General features: G+C 28.8%; 1 protein-coding gene across 1 annotated transcript in view; it reads right to left on the bottom strand.

The window, feature by feature from the left end:
- Window positions 1-4894: 4894 nt before the first annotated feature.
- Window positions 4895-19804, bottom strand: part of LOC113372610 (centaurin-gamma-1A) — a 47547-nt gene continuing 32637 nt past the window's right edge. Inside the window, exons 2-12 of the mRNA XM_026612968.1 lie at window positions 11441-11673; window positions 10988-11129; window positions 10772-10906; window positions 8987-9216; window positions 8621-8764; window positions 8193-8525; window positions 7900-8071; window positions 7554-7769; window positions 7111-7474; window positions 6582-6945; window positions 4895-5391 (exon numbers count right to left, since the gene is read on the bottom strand). Of these exons, the coding sequence (XP_026468753.1) occupies window positions 5161-5391; window positions 6582-6945; window positions 7111-7474; window positions 7554-7769; window positions 7900-8071; window positions 8193-8525; window positions 8621-8764; window positions 8987-9216; window positions 10772-10906; window positions 10988-11129; window positions 11441-11673 (2564 nt within the window). The 3' untranslated portion in view covers window positions 4895-5160. The remainder of the gene's footprint in view (window positions 5392-6581; window positions 6946-7110; window positions 7475-7553; window positions 7770-7899; window positions 8072-8192; window positions 8526-8620; window positions 8765-8986; window positions 9217-10771; window positions 10907-10987; window positions 11130-11440; window positions 11674-19804) is intronic.

Here is a 19804-nt window from a genome sequence, read left to right as displayed (position 1 = left end):
AATCAAGTCGCAGGCGGAGCCACTTGACACAGTTCAAAAATGACATCCTGCGCAAAAAAAAATCGAATTGGTCCGATTAGACAATTATCAATAAAATTAAAATTAATTTCAATTATATTATTTAATTTTTAATTAAAATTAAAAATATATAAAAGTAAAAATAAACAGATGAATGAAAAAATAAATAATTTATATGAAAAATCGCAAAATTTAAAAGAATAAACTAAACTAGTTGGTATTGGTATTTTGTTTTGAGGCAAGTTACATGAACTTCCCGAAATGTATAAATAATTGATTTAATTAATAAAAAATAAATTAACTCATGAGTGATTAAAAGTATTCCGAGTGGATTTATTACACATAGCGAACATGTTAACTCGGAGTATTTTCTAAAAACAAATTTTCAAAAATCAACAATTTTTATAATTGAACCTGTTTCTGTAGGAATTTAATGATTTAGAGTGTTCATCGAGACCAAGTACTCTATCGTTACACCAAGTAAATTGACTAATTTTAATTTTAACAAACGTCAAACAACTACTCGTTTTCTCAAACTTTGATGAATTTTTAAAATTAAACTACTTATCGTAAGGCCGTAATATTTCAGTAAGTTCTATAAGGCCATGATATATATCATCAAAAAAAGTTCCATAAAAATCGGATTAAATTTTTTTTCAACAGTTAGTAAAAGGAAATGGTTCGGTAAACTAATCAGTGTCATTCCCAACTAATATCTTTCGAACAGTTTTTGATTTTTAACTTCCCGAATGTGTGTATGTATGTGTGTGTGTGTGTGTGTGTGTGTGTGTGTGTGTATGTGTGCGTATGTGTGTATGTGTGTATGTGTGTGTATGTGTGTATGTGTGTTTTTTTTGTATAGCGCCTTAGCGACCGGTTTTCTGTCTGGGTATGTCGGACTCTGTGTGTGTGTGTGTGCATGTGTGTGTGTATGTGTGTGAACAGATTTTTTGCCGTAAATCGACGTTTTCTCGAAAACAGATATGCAAAATAATCGTAGAGGAACTACAGAAAGTTTATAATTATTAAATGGGTAAGTAAAAAAATAAAAAATGCAAAAAATATCATTTGTAAGCATAAATAAATAAAGGATTAAAACTCGTGAATGAGTAAGTGAACAATAATAAAATTGAACTATTTGTAAGCGATATTTTAAGACACGTTACATGATCTTTGCGATATAGTATAAATAATTGACTTAATTAGACTTATGAGTGACTTATTAGTATTCCAAGTGGATTTATTACACATTATTGTAATAATGGAAAGTTAAATATATAAAAAAAATTTAAATAAAATGAAAAAAATATGAATAAATTCTTAATGACGATATCAAAATATTAAGATGAATAAATAAGCAAATGCTTAAATAAATTGCATACCTTGAAGTCTCTACATGTATTCAGTTTAATAAATTCAGTTTCCAGAAAAGTCTTTTGATCCCTCAGCAGATATCGTCTCTTATGGGTTGTCATCCTTAATTGTAGTTCATCAGCAACCTGTATCAAAAAAAAAGTATCAATACAGAGCCTATATAATAAATCTTGTACAAATATTTTGAATATTTAATTATTTTAAGATTTGATATGAGTTGATAATTTTGTGATTAGTTTTACATATTTTATTTGAACTGTAAGCATTAGCAGTTAACAGTTGAAGCTTGGAGTATGTTTCTGGAAAGACTATGTATTGAGCTTGTCCTTGTAGTATTTTATAAGTGTGTATTGAAATGCATAATTATACTCTAGGTTTCTCAAAACCTAAATAATTGGACTTGTATCTTACAAAATAAGAATTGCTTGTTTTGTTATCTTACCGATAGTTAATGAAGCAAAGAAGTCTACTGCAGCAAGCAAGCTAGTAAGATAATACAGGATTCTCATTCCAGAGTTGACTTATTTTTTATAATTCAATGACTAATTATTACAATAATTCTTGTCTTGAGAAATAAAATTATTTCAGTGTTCACATGACTTAGCCTCAATGCATTTTGCCTAGGAAACTTTAAATCGTAGCAGCCGTCAACAATAATATATACTATGTCTGAAGTAAAAAATCAGGATCAGCACAGAATTTTCTTGTCATCAAGGGTATTATATAAAAATTCAGAGGCTTTTATAATTGAAAGAGGAAACTGCTGTAGAAATGTTAAAATGTATGTATGATAATTATAATACATAAATATTTTTTAATATGTTGAATACATTTCATTGTGACCGTGACATTCAATTGTAAAAAGTACTTTGTTTTCAAAATCATTAAATTAAAATTAATGCATCAGCTTCATTTACTTACAAAATATTTTATATAAAAAGCATTGATTGTATTAGCATTACAGAATCTTTCTAAAGAATTTTTGAGAATAATTGAAATCCTTCAACAATTTTAAAATAGAATCACAATATTATGCTCGAATCTGATTTATCATAATTATTTTTGTTCATCACGAGCCAGGATAGTTAAAGCAAATAAATGTTGTATTCGCTATAGCGATTCAGATAAGATTTCCAATTGATGCGATATAGGCAAATATAGAAAAAAAATATACACCATTAAAGCAACTCACTAATGAAATTGAAAGACGACCATCTGCATGAAAGCAATATTAACGGTCCTTTTCTCAATAATTTCTCAAAATGCATGAAAACACTCGAAATTCATCTATGATCGTATAAGATTTGACGCGCCATTTTTCTTCTCAAATTGCTACTAACCTCAATCAAAATCTGTCATTATGTAGTGATGGGTATTTGTAGCACCCTTGAGAAGATCATGTAAACACCTGCATAAGCTTCGAATCCACAAATAATTCTCAAGTCCATTACATAAAATGACTAATGCAAAATACTAATATATACTTGGCCATACAACCTTTTACTTTGACAGGATACAATGGCAAAATAAAACGACTAACATGTGGCAAATGCACGTACGTACTACTTGATTGTCCTGGCTTCCTATAACTGGAGTGCCTACTGGCTTCCCAAGATCTTCTTCCCGCGATGGCTGAGATTAAAATGGATTGCGCAATGACGCTCTGCGGACAAAGAAACCTTGCGCTTGCTTGAAGTGTCATCCGGTCTCCTATACTACCAGTATTGCCAGGTCCACCATAGAAAAAAACAGTAGATAGGCCAGAAAAAAACAGCCTTATCATTAAATGATGGTAATATTTTATAGTTATAATAGAATATTTATAGCAACTAACAAAATATTACATTAGTGGTATTTTTGAAAAAAAAAGTTGAAAGCAATAATTCTCTTTAACGGTTTTGTTATATTCATGCATCCCAAACATCGTTACCTATCAAAAAGCGATATTTCTTGAATATAAGTTTTCCATCGTAGCTTACACAATATTGCACAAAATATTGTATACTTCATTAATTATGTATTATTTCATGTTATTATTAATAAAGGTAGATTTAAATCAAACCTAAACTAGTGGGATATTGAACGAAACAAAATGCTATGAATAATATTATTTAAAATGTTGATTATTTAGATTATGTATTACATTCATAAATGTTGAAAATATGACTATTTGATAACAATATGTTTTCAACGCATTAACAAAACCAGAAATCCAATAAAATGATTAAATTATCATACTATATTAGATTTTATGAAAATGATTTTCAATATTAAGAAAAATTGCAAAACAAAATATGAGCTTACCGTTTGTCTATATCATTTGTCATTCCTAATATTATTATTTTTTTTTTTTTGAGTATAATTTCATATTGAATATATATGATTACCATAAAAACAAATAATTTCTTATCACTCATTTATATATGCTGAATTAAATACAAATTTATATAAACACATATACTTTTACAACATTTAAATAACATCAATCAACATATAACACAATTTTCCAACAGATTAACTAACTTATTTCAACATAAGTTCTGATGACCAAATGAATAAATAGATAATTTGAAATTAATAAAGCATTTTATATGAATTAGTGTTACTTTATGCACTTTATGCAATTTAAAATATTGTGTAATAAATATTTATCATTAGTTTTTTTTTTATTTTCTTTTAAAATTTTTGTTTGTTTGTACTTTATAGCAGATAATCAACAATCAAGAAAAAAAATTACATATTTATTAAATTTGCAAATTAATGGCACATATCTATGTGATAAAATTATCAAATTTGTCATAGAACTGCACAATAAATAATATGTATAAACTTCTATCACACCGCTTAAAATATTATTAAATAACATTTACAATGTAAGATAAATTTGGTTACTTTTTCCTAAAATCTATTAGAGAACTAATAAAAATTTACAATATACATATTTAAAATCAATATACAAAATAACTTTATAATATTTCTTGGATTGCAATATATGTTGGAATCATAAAATGAAAACTCTTTATAATACACTTTAGGTAAGAATCACTTACTTTGAAATATGTCATTTCCACAATTTGATTTTCATGTTGTTGTACATGTATAAATATACATTTGAGCTGTCCATGCAAAATATTAACTTCTGGAAATACAATGAACATATTATTTCATAGCATGTGTCTTTGGCCTGTAGATTTAATTTTAATTATGCCTCAATACATATATATATATATATATATATATATATATATATATATATATATATATATATATATATATATATATATATATGATTTAGTAGTTAATTTTGATGTTGAAATATATGAGTGAGTTCTTGAGGGCGATACATCAAACAAAGAAATTTCTTTGTTTGATGTATCGCCCTCAAGAACTCACTCATATATATATATATATATATATATATATATATATATATAAAATGCTACAAAAATTTAACTTAAAGTACATCGCACTCACACTTATTAATTTATTTATATTTGTGGCAAAATTTAATATCACTATTTCATTACGGTCTACAAGCTTCTTAATGGGGTCATAAATTTGAAATGTTTTCAACAAGATGATATTGCTTCACAAAATAACAGCCTTAACTTTCCATAGATAGAGTTTGACTTTATCAACATTCTGAAGCTATAATATATGACTCCCAAAAAATGAATTTACTAGTAATCCATAAAACCTACTATAATAAAGTATAACAATAAATCAATCAGTGCACACATTCCACAAAATGTGTATCGAAATGATATTTTAGTGAGAGCAGACATTATCACAGCGTCTAGGTAAAGTTCCACTATTCGGAGCTGGCATATGTGCGACAGGTTCTGGACATCCATGCATGGAGAGCAAATCAACCAGAGCAGAAGTTGTCTCTATGCCAGTTATATTTTGAGAATTGGCAGCTGCGAGAGAAGCTGCTGCACGGGAATATAGTAAACAACTTCGACCATCGTGATCCAGAAGCTTTACATCTGCATTGTGCTGTAATAATAAAAATTATAAATTGCAAAAGTTGTATTGATCCTTATTATTTATGTTCATTATAAAGTATTAATTGTTAAATAAATTTGAATGATTGTCGTTGTTAAATATTGATGTATATTTGTTAGAAGAGCATTATTTAGAACATACTATATATTCAGTTTTCTAGACTAGACTATTAAGATTAAACTGTTTTGAATTATATAGGTAATATTTTTTATATTTTATTATTCAAATAAAGTATATTATTTTTTAAAATATTACTTTTAGATTATTAACTTCCCCTAGGGTAAGTTATAGTAATCGCAAAAAAAATCGAAAATGAAAATTTTTATATACCTTTAAGTTTCAAAGGTTTCTGAATATTTTGGCATACCTTAGAATAAATGAATGTATGTGTGTGTGTGTGCGGATACAAATTTTCGTCGACAATTTCGTGAACACCGATCAAGCGATTTGAACAATTCAAAAAACAATCGATTCGTATTGATAAGGAGATGTGCTGATTAGTTTCTGGCGAAGGCAAGTCTAGCCTTTCCAAAAATACCGGGCAAAAAGTGCCAAAAACGGTAATTCAGTTTTTAAGAGAACGGAGCGTCCGATTTTAATAATACAAAAATTATTTTACTTGTATTGACAAGATGAAGAACTGATTAAATTTTTGGGAAGGCAGGTCCAGTGGTTATGGACTCTCAATAAAAATAAGTTAAAAAAGTCATTTGGTGGCCAAAAATGTTTATTGGACATTTGTACATCAAATTATCATATATTTTATACAGATTTTATTAATGTGTAAATTTTTTTGGGATTTGGGTACCAAGATTTTTAATTACGGTACGGGATGTTCCAGCAATTTGCCTTAAGGCACGATGCCATGCACCCCACAAGTTTGAGTATAAAAATGAAACCGTTCAGTATTTGGGAATATATCTTTACAAATTCATTTATATTGCTTTAATGAAGTATTTCTGGCATTTTGATCACTCAACAAATTTTGAAAAAAATTGTCCCTCTAGCATTCAAAATATTTTCATGTTTGTAATCACATCATACATACATTTCGTTTATGTTTATTAAGCACAGATGTAGAAATACTTTCTAAAATATTAACTAGAAAGTTCTAAATTTTATTTTTTATTTTTATTTATTTATAGTTGAATAGTGCAAAAAGATAACTAAAGTTTTCTTACCCAGAGTAATAGTTGTGCAATAGCCAAGTTCCCTAAAGCACAAGCTAAATGTAATGGAGTTCTCAGGTCCCTAGTTCCCACCGTGGCATTAACTTGATCACTATTAGCATGAGCCAATAACAATGCAATAGCTTTCATATCCACTCGACAAACAGCATCAATTAATTGTTGACCTATTGATGCATTCTGATTGATTGGCGCTAAAAACTTCTTGTGTTCATATTTGTTACGAATCCATGATTCTTTTTCTTCTCTTGATGAAGTCGGTGAAGGCTTGTGATAGTAATTAGATTGAATATTGCTCTCCCATATTGAATTTGCTAGAGTATTTCCTAATGCTAACATCACACTTAGATGGCCAGGTCTGAAATATTAAATAAGAATGAATAAAAAAAATACATATTTAATATACAAGACATAAAAATAGCCCATTTCAAAATTGTAACAATGTAAAATTAGTAAATAATATGTGTAGAAAACTTTCTTAATATTATCAATAAAATAAAATATAAGATAAAAATAAACTTACGGCCATTCATCTAGATCCAATGATCGTATCCTTGAGATATGTGAACCTAAATTCCTATGAATTCCTGAACATTCTATACAAACAAGTACACCTAAATTTAAACTAGCCCAATCTGGATTTGGCGCATCACAATCTGCGCACACACTATTCCCTGGAACTCTTGATCTGATGGAGCAAATGGAAGAGATTTCATTAGGATTATTCAATCTCAACTTAGCTTTTGAAGTCTCATTTCCTTGAAGAGAGTTCAGGATTTGTTGTTCAATTGCTGAGACCCATTCATCTCTTTCTTCAGGATTAGCGGCTTCAAAATGCCATTGCTTGTTATCAAGAGACACAATATAAAATTCATAAGAGTCGCCATCTAGAAAAATATAGTTATGTTTATTATTAATTGTAATATTGCAGTTTTCACAGTTAAGTAAGATAATTTGAATACCAACCATCAAGTTCATTCTTGACACCACTACTTTTCATTCGTCTGTGCCTCTTCTTTACTTGTGGTGTTTCTAACCTATTATCACTACTGCCATTTTGTTGAGGAGGAGGCATCGAGCTATCATCATTATTAGGTGTGATACTTGTTCGAGGTACTTGAAGAGAAGTATCTCTTAAAGCTTCCATTGACGTCAACATAACCCTATCTGTGATTCTTTTATCTGAAATACCAATAACAGTAAAAATCAATAATTAATATATATATATATATATATCTATATATATATATATATATATATATATATATCATTTCTATACAATTATAACTACAGCAATTAATTTAATGCTCACTTGCTATTGATAGTCCTCCTATTCCTTCATTGATTGCACATTGACCATTGTTCATATGATGATTACCAATAGTTGTGATAATTGACTTAGAACCCCTTGGTTTTTGGCCAGGAACTTTAACTGTCACATACTGCAGAGATATTTCCTTACTATGAACATCATCCATGTAATCCTAAAATATCAAATTGTTTATAACAAATATTAAACATTGACAATAAAAACTATTAAATTTATTATTATTTGTCTGTTCCACTTAAATTTCTATAAAATATAATATAAAAACTACAACTTACATGTAGGCTGGGATGGTATGTTAATCTACCATCGTCACATAATGTAACATACTTCTTCTTCCAATCTTTATTAAGAGGTTTACTGCTCCTTTTATACAAATATCCCTGCTTCAATGGAATAGCTCTTCCACTACCTAATTCACTACCTTTCAATTTATCTTCACCTTTTTTTGAAGGTGTAAATAAATTACTTCTCCTTCGACTTTTTCTAGATGTCGTTGGTGTAGAACTCGGGGTTGTAAGATCTTTGGAATCTTTATGCGGAGGTTGTAAATTGTCAAGGTATTGAGGCGTGGCAAATTTTGCAATATTGTTGTTTTCAGTTGCTATACTCTGAAAAAATAAAGTGATAATAATTAGAATAATTTCATTTATAATTGCTTACATAAATATTGTAATAACAAAGATAAAATATTAATATAACTTACCATAAGGGTTTGTGATGATCCATGATTCAATGTATTAGACCATTTGCCACATTGTTCAGAAACAATCAAATCACAAGAAGATAGTTTATGATTATTTTCAGAATTCCGATGCAAATGATGTGTCGAAGCCGATAAAGTGTGATGCTGTCAAATTGAAAATTGATATTATTCAATTGTATTCAGTATATATTATTATATAATTACTATAAAAGATTAAGTAAACATCCAAACAGTCAAACTGCACTCTGACCATTTATTTTTAACATAATTCTAATTGTATAATTTTATAAATTTGATCATATATATCATATATATTACAATTTTTAATTATTGTGATTGAAGTATTCACTTTCATAATCTATTTACCTTATTTGATAAAATATGATTGTTATGACTTGGAGATGCACTGCTTAGTGTATTTGACGCAGGTGACCCAGTAGAAGAACTAAATCCATTCGTGGGAGAGGGTGCCACAGGATGACTTGCAAGACGACTTGATGATAAATGAAAATGATTGTTTGGTGTCTCAGGTCTAGAATTTGTTGGCGTTAAACAAGAACTTGAGGAAAGGCGTTGCTGTACAATTTTTTGGCAAGCTGCAAGAAAAAATAAACTTTGAAAAAGAAAATAACATTTGTTTAATAACATAGTTTTAATACATAAAAGCAGCAAAGTCTGAGAGCACAAAAAACCAAAATGTTATTTAACAGCTACTATATTAAATTAATAATAATATTTTGGGATTGAGTATAATACAATAATGACTTGTTTTGTATATAGTCAAACGATTTTATAGGTTATGTTATTCGAATAAAACAATTATATTAAATGGATTATTTTCTTCACATATGAAAATTAGAGTCAAATGATAATAAATTATTATACATTATTTCAATAAATACATACTGGGTATTTTATATTCATGTCGTTTTCCAAGAGATAATCGCTTTTTACATTTTTGAATTGATGGAAATCGAACAGAAGGCATATTAAATGTAATGAATTACAACGTAACATACATTGTATTACATTAAATAGAAATAAAGCAAACGAGTTGAACACAATGTTATTTGTAACGACAAATAAATCCAAAATCAATCAAACAATGTCAATGGTTGGATAAACACAGCACAAACAGTAACAGGTGTCAACCGTCAGTTGAAGTTAAAAGTCGCGCTCATAGATGGAGCGCGACTTTTATAAAGGCGCTTTAATTCAAAAGTATGTATATCATCATTAGGGATACATAATTTATTCTAGGTCTAGTATCACTTGTACCCCTAGAGATGATATTACCGTGATAGTTGATAAATTTAATAGCTTCAATAAGAAATTATAATTTACAGTTGAATTAGAGCCCATAAACTCGATAAGTTTCTTAGATATCAAACTAATATGTGCTTAAGAATTAGCGAGGAATCATTTTTTGCTATTTATAACGATGTAACAACAAATAGGCGCAATGAACTCAACATGCTGTGGGACACAAATCTCTTTTGCTTAGATAGTATTTTCAAATTTCTCACAAGACAATAAAAAATGTGTGCAAAGGATTCGCAATTAGTCCACACATGTGTAGAACCTTGGTAAAAATAAAAAAAAAACATTTATCCATTATGTCTTCAACCAGTTTACAGACAATACATATATTGCACACTATCTATTTAGGATTTTTTGTGTTAGTATTTTCTAAAACTGTTTAATTACAAGTTTAATGTTTATATTACGTAGTGCAGTACATTACCATATCCTGATATCATGGATTATTGAATTTTCTATATAATACTAAAATTAACAAACTGTAAAAACTTTGATTTTTGATGATGATTTTTTAAAAATTCAATTACTTTTAGTTTTAAAATTTTATTTTTAGTTTCCACTGAATGAAGGCTAGGATTATAACCGAAACGTATGGATGTAAAATAAATTCTTAAAAAAAATTTATGTTTTTTTATTGATGGTATGCCCGATTATAGGAAATTGTTAATATATGTGCTATTTTATATTCTTAGAAATTTAATCAAGTAAAGCTCCAAATTTCAACATAAATTTAATTTTTGTAAAACTCAATACAATAAATGAATTTTTCATAGTTTCAAATTATAGAAAAAAGATAATTGATATTTAAAAAATGATATTTTAAATTCCTACCGTCTTGGAAAACTCTCTCTACATTGAGCCCGTATGTTGCACAAGTTTCATAGTAAGAACATCTTTTTAAATCAGCTGCCAATTTTCGTGCTCTAGCATCGTCAATTACACGTGGATTATTTTCGCTTATAGCATCTACAAGTTAAATAAAAAAATGTATTAATTTCACATTCAATTAATATTTGTATTAATTTTATTTGATGTATGTATTATTACCTTGTGTTCCTACTAATATCAAAGGAATCTCCGAAGTATTTCGGTAATAGGCCATTTTTGTAAAATAATTGTATATCGCATTGAAACTGGCTTCGTTCTCTAAACTAAATACGAAGATTACAGCATCCACCCATGATGTAAACTGAAAGGAAAATTTTGATTAATTTGAGACAAAATTAAAATTTTCATTGGTTACATATCAAGATTAATTTTTAAAAATAGATGGCTATGATACAGAATTAAATTCAATAACTAAATAGATAATATTTAGGTAATCTCCATATCCATCAATATTACAAAAAATATTATTTAGTAACCACTAATCAAAAATCAGCGCAAATTTATCTGTATGACTTACAAAAAATGAAAGATCTGAGTAAATTAAAACATTTTTAATTTGTTTTTTCATTGAAGAATCATAAAGTAAAAAATCGTTATTTTATGATTAATTACCTGTACTTCGGGTGGTCCACCTTCGTCTCGAATAAGTAGCAGATGGCTTTGTCCATCGACTAAAATCTCTTTCTTAAATCTACCGCCTTCAGGAGATTCTTCCTGCATATAGCTACCGGTCAGATATCGGTGAACCAGCGCCGATTTACCAGAGCTCAGAGAACCCACGATGCCCAATCTCAAATCGGGCACAGCCCTTGAAAGGGTCCATTCTTGGCTATTCACGAAAGAATCTGAAAGTAAAAATTATAGATTAATAATAAAGGCAAAAATATGATTATTATTTTTAAAGTAGGAAATGCTATAGAGTGAACGGATGTCATCATAGATGAATGTTATGTGTATTCTTTTATGATAGTATTCCTATACAACTTGTATTAGGGTAATAATATAATAATGATAATTCATTTATGATATACTTTAGATCGTTAATTAAACTTAATTTTCAAAATAGAATGTCTGAACTTAAATCTGCAAGTTATCAAAAAAAAATAAGATTTCGAATATACCGGTAAAAGTAATACAACCATGATGTGAACTAAAAGGAAAATTTTGATTAATTTGGGACAAAATTAAAATTTCCATGGGTTACATATCAAGAATAATTTTTAAAAACAGCAGGCTATGATACAGACAATCTTTAGGTAATCTCCATATCCAATTAATATTTTACTTCAATAATTAATTATAAGACCTAATATAATCTATCAAATTCAATGACATAATTGATTCTTTATTATTGACCCTAACAACTGTTTTATCGTTTACTAAAATCATTTCTAACTCTAATAACTGGGATATATAGCAATCCAACGAGATTAGTAATTAGAAAGGTATCCTTTTGATTTTTCCAGCCATAGTATCAATGTATTTTTATAGCTAAAAAAAGCTTCTAAGGAAGTCAGAATCAGTCAAGAAATGATCACTTCATCAAAAAATAGACCGTAAAATACTTGCATAATACATTAAGCATCACCTGAATTAAACGCTAGCAGATTATATTATATGAAAAGCTATAACATCAATATATTAAAATTATAGCGCAAAGTTTAGGAGTGTAATACATACAACTGTAAAAAATAATATAAGGCTGTAAAATATTTTATATGGATAAAGTTACGGTGAATTTAGATATGATTCAACATAACGATGTTTAACATATCCGAGGTAATTATAAGTATTAGGAAGGAATAAATTTGTTAGGTAAATCGCTTTCTTAGTCGAGTTCTCTACATAGTTTTATTATACAACTTCCTTATGCAATTGTTAGTAACATAACACGTTATGTAATACTATTTATGTATAAATCAAATGGTAAATATTTTTTTAACAACAATCAGAACTTAGCGAGTCCTGTGAGCTGTTGCATTGATTTCTTAAACGATGTGGATTTTATATAGATGGCACTCCTAAACTGTTGCCCTGTCTCAGTGTGATCATTTTTATTATTTTATTATTACAATTTCTGTTATGGTGGTGAATTTTCATTAATGCAGCAATGCTGGTGAAGTGCTATTTTCACTTAGAAATTTATTGTTTTTTGTATTTTAAGTGAAAACCGATGCCACTACTGCTTGACATCAGGCTGTACGAGGCGGGTATCGAACCTGGAACTGGTAATTGAATAATAATGATTTTGATAAATCATTATATTTTGGTCTATCTCAAAAAAGTCCCTTATTTTAATATTAGTGCTGAGATTTCCTAATTTTATAAAAGTATTTTACAAAATAAATAAATGTATCCCAAATCATCGACTTCTCATATTTCAATATTTCAAGCTCTTGTCAAACAAGTAATATTTTTTTCATCTTTTTAAAAGCAAAGATATTTGCGTCGTCCGCGAATAGAATTAAGTCTAAATATAAAACATTATAAAATTAATTACTAATTACCTAATTCTTGTAATATTAAAAAACTTAAAATTACTGATATGAAGTTAAGGAAAAGCAGGTTCAAAAAATACCGCGGATTTCATTTGCGGCGATCTCAAGACGGAACCATGTGTTTGCGAACAATTTCCGGCTCGTCTGGTATGAGAGCGTTGTATGAATTTATAATTCATAAAGACCATTTCCGTAATAAAATGACGACATAAAAAAGCATAACTTTTTAAAAATGTAAATATATATAAATATTTTTATCATAAAAAATGTACTTCAAAATTGCTTTGTATCAGTTTTTATTTAAAGCTTACAAATAAGGTCGCTGGAAAAACTAAAATAAATAAATCAATGTATGTATATTTATTAGTAGGTAATCAGCACCCGATAAAAGCCGAAGGGTTCACGAAAGAGTGGATTTCAAAGATGTTTTCAACAGTGAGGACGACAATAGAGAAAATAAAATATCGAAAATATTAAAATATAAAATTAAAAGGCCTAAAATTGAGAAACAATGTCAAAGGTTTGAAGAATTATTTTAAAAAATGATAATATTATGATAAGAATCATGTACTAAAAGAGCAGAATTTCGTTTATTAACGCAAAGGGGTTTAAAAAGATAAAAACAGATTCAGCAAATTTTCTGAGCTCACCATTCTTTTCTTTATGAAAAATTATAGTATTTTTGATATTAAAAGTATGGTTTAAATGACATGTTCCGAAAACATAGTCTTATACTGATTTGGATTTTTAGAATTACAAATACGTTGTTTCATTTTCTTGTAAATATATATATATATATATATATATATATATATATATATATATATATTTATTGGTGCAGCAAAGCCGGGCAAGGGCTATTTTCACTTGGAATCTATATTTCCAAGTGAAAACGTTGTCGCTACTGCTTGTAAACAGGCAGCTTGAAGCGTGTCTCGAACCCGGTACCTCTGAATCAAGTCCCGTCGTTTTTAGCTTCAGAGTTACTAAATAATTGGATTTATTATTGACAACGTCTATGTATTCTAAAAAAAATCGCGTGCTTACATTTCGCCACCGGTTAAGCATAATGTTGAGAAAGTCACTTGTTATATTTCTGTTGTTTCTTATAGTAACTTGTTAAAATTGACCACAACCGCAATTCTGTTTTAAAAAAAAGCCTTACACGAGTTACAAGTGCACAAAAAGAAGTAATGCGGTTCAAACAACAATTAAATTTAATCTTTGCAAACTTTGTTGTTTGTGCACAAAATTAAAACTAGATGTAATCAAAGAATGGCATGGATCATCAAACACCAATAAAACTTGTTTATTTAACTTTCTATAAGCACTACAATACATCAATCATGAATTTATTATAGTGTTTTCAATTCAACAAAGCTTCCTTATCGTTTCCGTGTACGATAATATGAAATAAATACTGCAAATTGTATTGACCATAAATTTAATGTTCCATTATCAATGATTGATTGCCTTCTTTCTATCGATCCAATATACCAAGAAATTTTATAAAAACTAAAGATAAGAGCTTAAAATTGTGTAAAAAAATATATATAAAAATATTAAATTTTGTTTTTAAGTATAATTAATTCATTATCGATTTAGTCGTGAATAAACACTATTAAATGTGCTGATTGTCCAGTCCATATTATTAGATGCATTATTCAAGGAATAGGGTTTATATACGAATCGACTTCAGTCCAAATCCGCATGTCCATAAAATAGTTATTTAATATTGTCAATTTTCAAAAGCTCTAATGACCTTTGAAAAGCCCTTTGAAGGTACTAATTCAATGTCCGAGTTTGTTATTGGGAAGGTCAATCTAGTCCATTATTGTCCATTCGCCCAAAAATGACATTGACCGTTGGTACAATACAAATGAGTTACGGCATATTCTTGAAAGAAACATCACTCTTTTCATTCTGGCATTAACGCCCTTTGTAGAAGCATTGTTAACTCAGAAGCACCTTTAGGTATCCATAAGTCTATAAAGATGTAACCATTAAATTTACTGAAAAGTACTTATTGATGACTTCTAAGCGGTTGTGACAATTCAATTTATTTGGGATATAAAGACATACAAGAAAACAGTAATTTTGGGATAAATATAAGTTCTGAAAGGTCACCCAGTGGCCAGTAGTAAGCCTTTTCGATTTTGATAAATTAAATTAAATTTTACGAAGTCAAATAAATAGTAATGAAGGATTGTTGTCAGAGTTTTCATCGCGGAGTCGATTCTTTTGGGACGTTTTTTTTGCTTAGACCTTTCATTAATTTTCGGGCCATAGTACTGAGATGATTTTCTACTCTGTTCTTATAGGAATCTCGATTCTAATACATATTCTTTACATATTCATATGTATTTTTTAAGTTATTTGAAACAGAACTCACAATACAATGTGCGAAGGATTCTCTATCCTGTAAGTGATTGATAGTAGACTGTATAAATTATACTCTATTTAATTTTTTTATTGAATATAGTTTTCATTAACGCCTAAAAATTACATAGTGTGATAACGGTTTTTAAATTAATATCGATTGAAACTCAAAATACTGATTCGTATTATCTTATAATTGGAATAATAATAGATTTCACATCAATTATGACAGCCATGTAATCAATCATGTGAGACATTGACGTTGTGATTCGCTTTTAAATGCAATCATTACAGCTAATTAGCTTCTGCTTCAATAGCTTCAGAAGTTATTAAGATAACTTAATTGGCTTTTTATATTATAGAAAATCATAAAAGACGACATATTGATAAAAGTGATTGATATTTTATTGGTGATAAAATCAATTCAATAATATTTACAGCTGACTCAAGATTTTTAAAATTTCATTAACAGTTCGAATAATATTTAGAACTAAAAAAATGAAAAAAATACTACTATAAACACTAAATTGAACAAAAATATTTTCATATTATTTTTCTATTCAATTATTAAAAAATAATCTGAAAATGTATTAGAAAAAATATTAAATTTATTAGTTAATGATGCATAGTTTTGCAAACGCTACATATTTATATACAACAAAACCGAAATGAGATAGTGTTCAATATGCATTATTAAATCTTTGTCGCAAAACACACATTATAAGAAAAAAGCACACGCCCTCCCATCAGTGATCTATGGACATCTGCTCTTTGAAAGAATAAGGGTCTTAACCATCAAAGAAGATAGTCTGAACCTTTAATTTTGGGCATTGGAATCTTGAGCAAAAATTGCGTAATATTATAAGAAACTGAACCTACGATATAAACAAATTTGAAACAAATAAATTAGTATTCCACACATCGTTAGCCTTATATTGGCATCTGCATCATTAGATATAGATTATTAGCATAGAAAAGGACATAATTTAATCAACAGTTTTACGTATTCACTCTTTTAAATTGATTTTGTTCTTCTAATTTCGTTTTTTTATGAAATAATATAATTTGTATTATTGTGAAATATTTTATAAATTTTTATTTTGCAACTCGTCAATTAATAGATAATTTAAAAAGACTTTAAACAGTAAAGTTAGTATAAACGACAAGTATTATTAAGGTAATAAATTTGCATTCTAAAATTTGTTTAAGTAAAATTTTATTTACTTTATTTATGACAAAAAATCGGAGTGTTGAGCAAATTTTACGAAAAATTTAAATACTTTGGTTTTTACAATTCACTAACTTTGTTTAATATAAAGACTCAAACATATTGCCACTTTGAATATATTTATAGGAAATATCGAACTAAAATATGTTCCATTTATAAAATATTGTAAAAATTTGAAATATAAATTTTTGAAATTACTTTATTACACGCCAACTCATCATCAGACAAATACAATAGCCGCATCGAGGATCACCCAAACTCACTTGCCACAACGCAACAAGGACAAGTTTAAAAAAGAAGTTAATTGCATATTAAATTCTGTCAATCTTAAAATCACTGACATTGGTCAAAGGTTTTTGTATTTTTTTTAACTTCCCGTAGGGTAAGTTATAGTAATCGCAAAAAAAACGAAAATGAAATTTTTTATATATCTTTACGTTTCAGAGGTTTCTGAATATTATGGTATACCTTAGAAAAAATGGATGTATGTGTGTGTGTATGTGTATGTGCGTGTGTGCGTGTGTGTATGTGTGTTCGGATACAAATTTTCGTCGACGATTTCGGGAACACCGATGAAGCGATATGAATAATTCAAAAAGCATTCGATTCGTATTGATAAGGAGACGTGCTGATTAGTTTTTGGCGAAGGCAGGTCTGGCCGTTCCGAAGATATGGGGCAAAAAGTGCCAAAAACGGTAACTCAGTTTTTAAGAGAACGGAATTACTTGTATTAACAAGATGAACAACTGATCAAATTTTCATGGAGGCAGGTCTAGCGGTTTCGGAGATCTATTAAAAAAGGTAAAAAAAATGCCATCTGGCGGTCAAAAATGATCATTAGACATATGCACATCAAATTATCAGATATTTTATAGAGATTTTAACAATAAGTATAAATTTTGTTTACATTCCTATGGGTTCCGTACCAATGCTTATCGGTTAGACGGCGGCGCGTCGCTTACGCGCTTCGATATTTAGTCTCTATGCAGTTAAAGCAGTACGATTGCTTTGAAAAAAAGTTCAGAATTTCAAAAAAAATTCAAAATACACTTTTCTTCAAAATACACTTTTCTTCTTTGGTACGGGAAGTTCAAGCAATTTGCCTTAAGGTACGATGCCATGCGCCCCACTAGTTATACTTTTAATTACAATCTGTCATACTAAGACATTCAGTAATTGTTTTGAATTTTTATAGGAATTTTTGGATGGATGGCTACCCAGTAGTTGTTTAATCCAGTTGAAAAAAATTAACTACTTAATGCGATTTCGACTCGAGGCTATATTTGAGATCTATAACCTCAAGTTGAAATTTGACATCAAAGCTGCCTGATATTGTATTTTGATGGCCTGTATTTTTAAAGCCATTTTTTTTTAAATTGTACTAGTTAATCTATTAGGACAGCTGTAAAAATTATCGTACAATAATAATAACATATATGTAATTGTATGCATTCATTTGAGTAGGCAATCTAAATATTTTATACAATTTTACTATTACTCATTGGTAGCTCAAAACTGTATTTTATTAAAGGTACACGAAAAGCAATCGATTTTTTAACTGCTCAGAGATACTAACGATTTTTCTTCGTGTGTATGAAATTAAAAAAAAAAATCTGGCACCCTCTCAGCAGAAAAATCTTCGACATCTGCCCGTCACACGCGCGAAATGTGAATTATCGCCAAGTACCGCGCAACATCTTCGGTGAATGGCTCCGAGCACGTATTAAGATTAAGTCGGTCATTCGGTCTTTGATATGCGATTTCAACGATAGCGAGGTACTACAACAATCGCAAGGTAATTTAATATGCAAACACTGAGATTTGCAGCCGGCGGCACGATCCGAGATGTTGTAAAAAGTACAGTCAATTCGGAATCGGATTGTCGAAATTATAATTGAACTTAATAGGCAGATAGGTTATTCCTCAACAACAATAACAAGAGTGATAAAATATAAATCCTGTCTATCTATGTGACGCAAGGCTCAGAATCTATCTGCTGGGGGGCGTCCATTAATCACGTGAGCGAGTTTTTAAAGATTTTTAGACCCCCCTCCCCCTTGGTGATATTTGGTGATATTCAAAATTACCCCCTCCCTCACCAAACATCACGTGTATTTTTAGTTATATGAAAAAACTGTAAAATTTCTGATTTTTTCTGAAAATGTGAACTTTTTTATAAAAAATAGTAAAAAAAATAAATACACGTGATATCTTGCTATACCCCTCCCTCCCCCTCGTGATATTTCGCGATTTTTTGTCAAACCCCCCCTCCCCCTAAAAACCTCACGTGATTAATGGACGCCCCCTGATATGAAAATGCGAACGACATAAAAATCAAATAAACATATACAATAATTAATTATACATTTATGCTTAAAAACCCGCTGGTTAAAAAGATCTACTACTATTATCTCAAAAACAAGTAAAGTATATTTTTTTAATAATAATATTTTAAAGTATAGGGCAAAACGTCATTAGGGTGATTCTTACATTGTTATATTCTTACATTGGCTCAAATTGTTCCAAATTGATAAAAAACAATTCTCTGAAAGTTTTAGCTCTTAATATTGTCTTTTAGATAGAGCGCATTTCAATCAAAGTTTTGTATGGAAATAGCATGATTTTTTTTTGCAGAGCATCGAATTTTCAATAAAAAATGACAAATTTGCATTTTTAATTCATTTGTCGCTAAGTTATACATAAAATTTTTATTTTTAATTATCAAAAATTTTTCCATGCTATTTCCTTACGAAGTTTGATTGAATTGCGCACTATCTAAAAGTTAATATTAAGAGCTAACACTTTCAGAGAATTGTTTCTTATCAATTTGGAACAATTTGAGCCCTTGGGAGCAAGGAAATTCGAAAATGT

The sequence above is a fragment of the Ctenocephalides felis genome, unplaced genomic scaffold, assembly GCF_003426905.1.
Source record: "Ctenocephalides felis isolate EL2017-DRISC unplaced genomic scaffold, ASM342690v1 CF-g0.4_SCAFFOLD_01604, whole genome shotgun sequence".
Classification (NCBI taxonomy): domain Eukaryota; kingdom Metazoa; phylum Arthropoda; class Insecta; order Siphonaptera; family Pulicidae; genus Ctenocephalides; species Ctenocephalides felis.
Note: the sequence above shows the minus strand (reverse complement) of the source record. Positions and strands in the feature narration are given on the sequence as shown.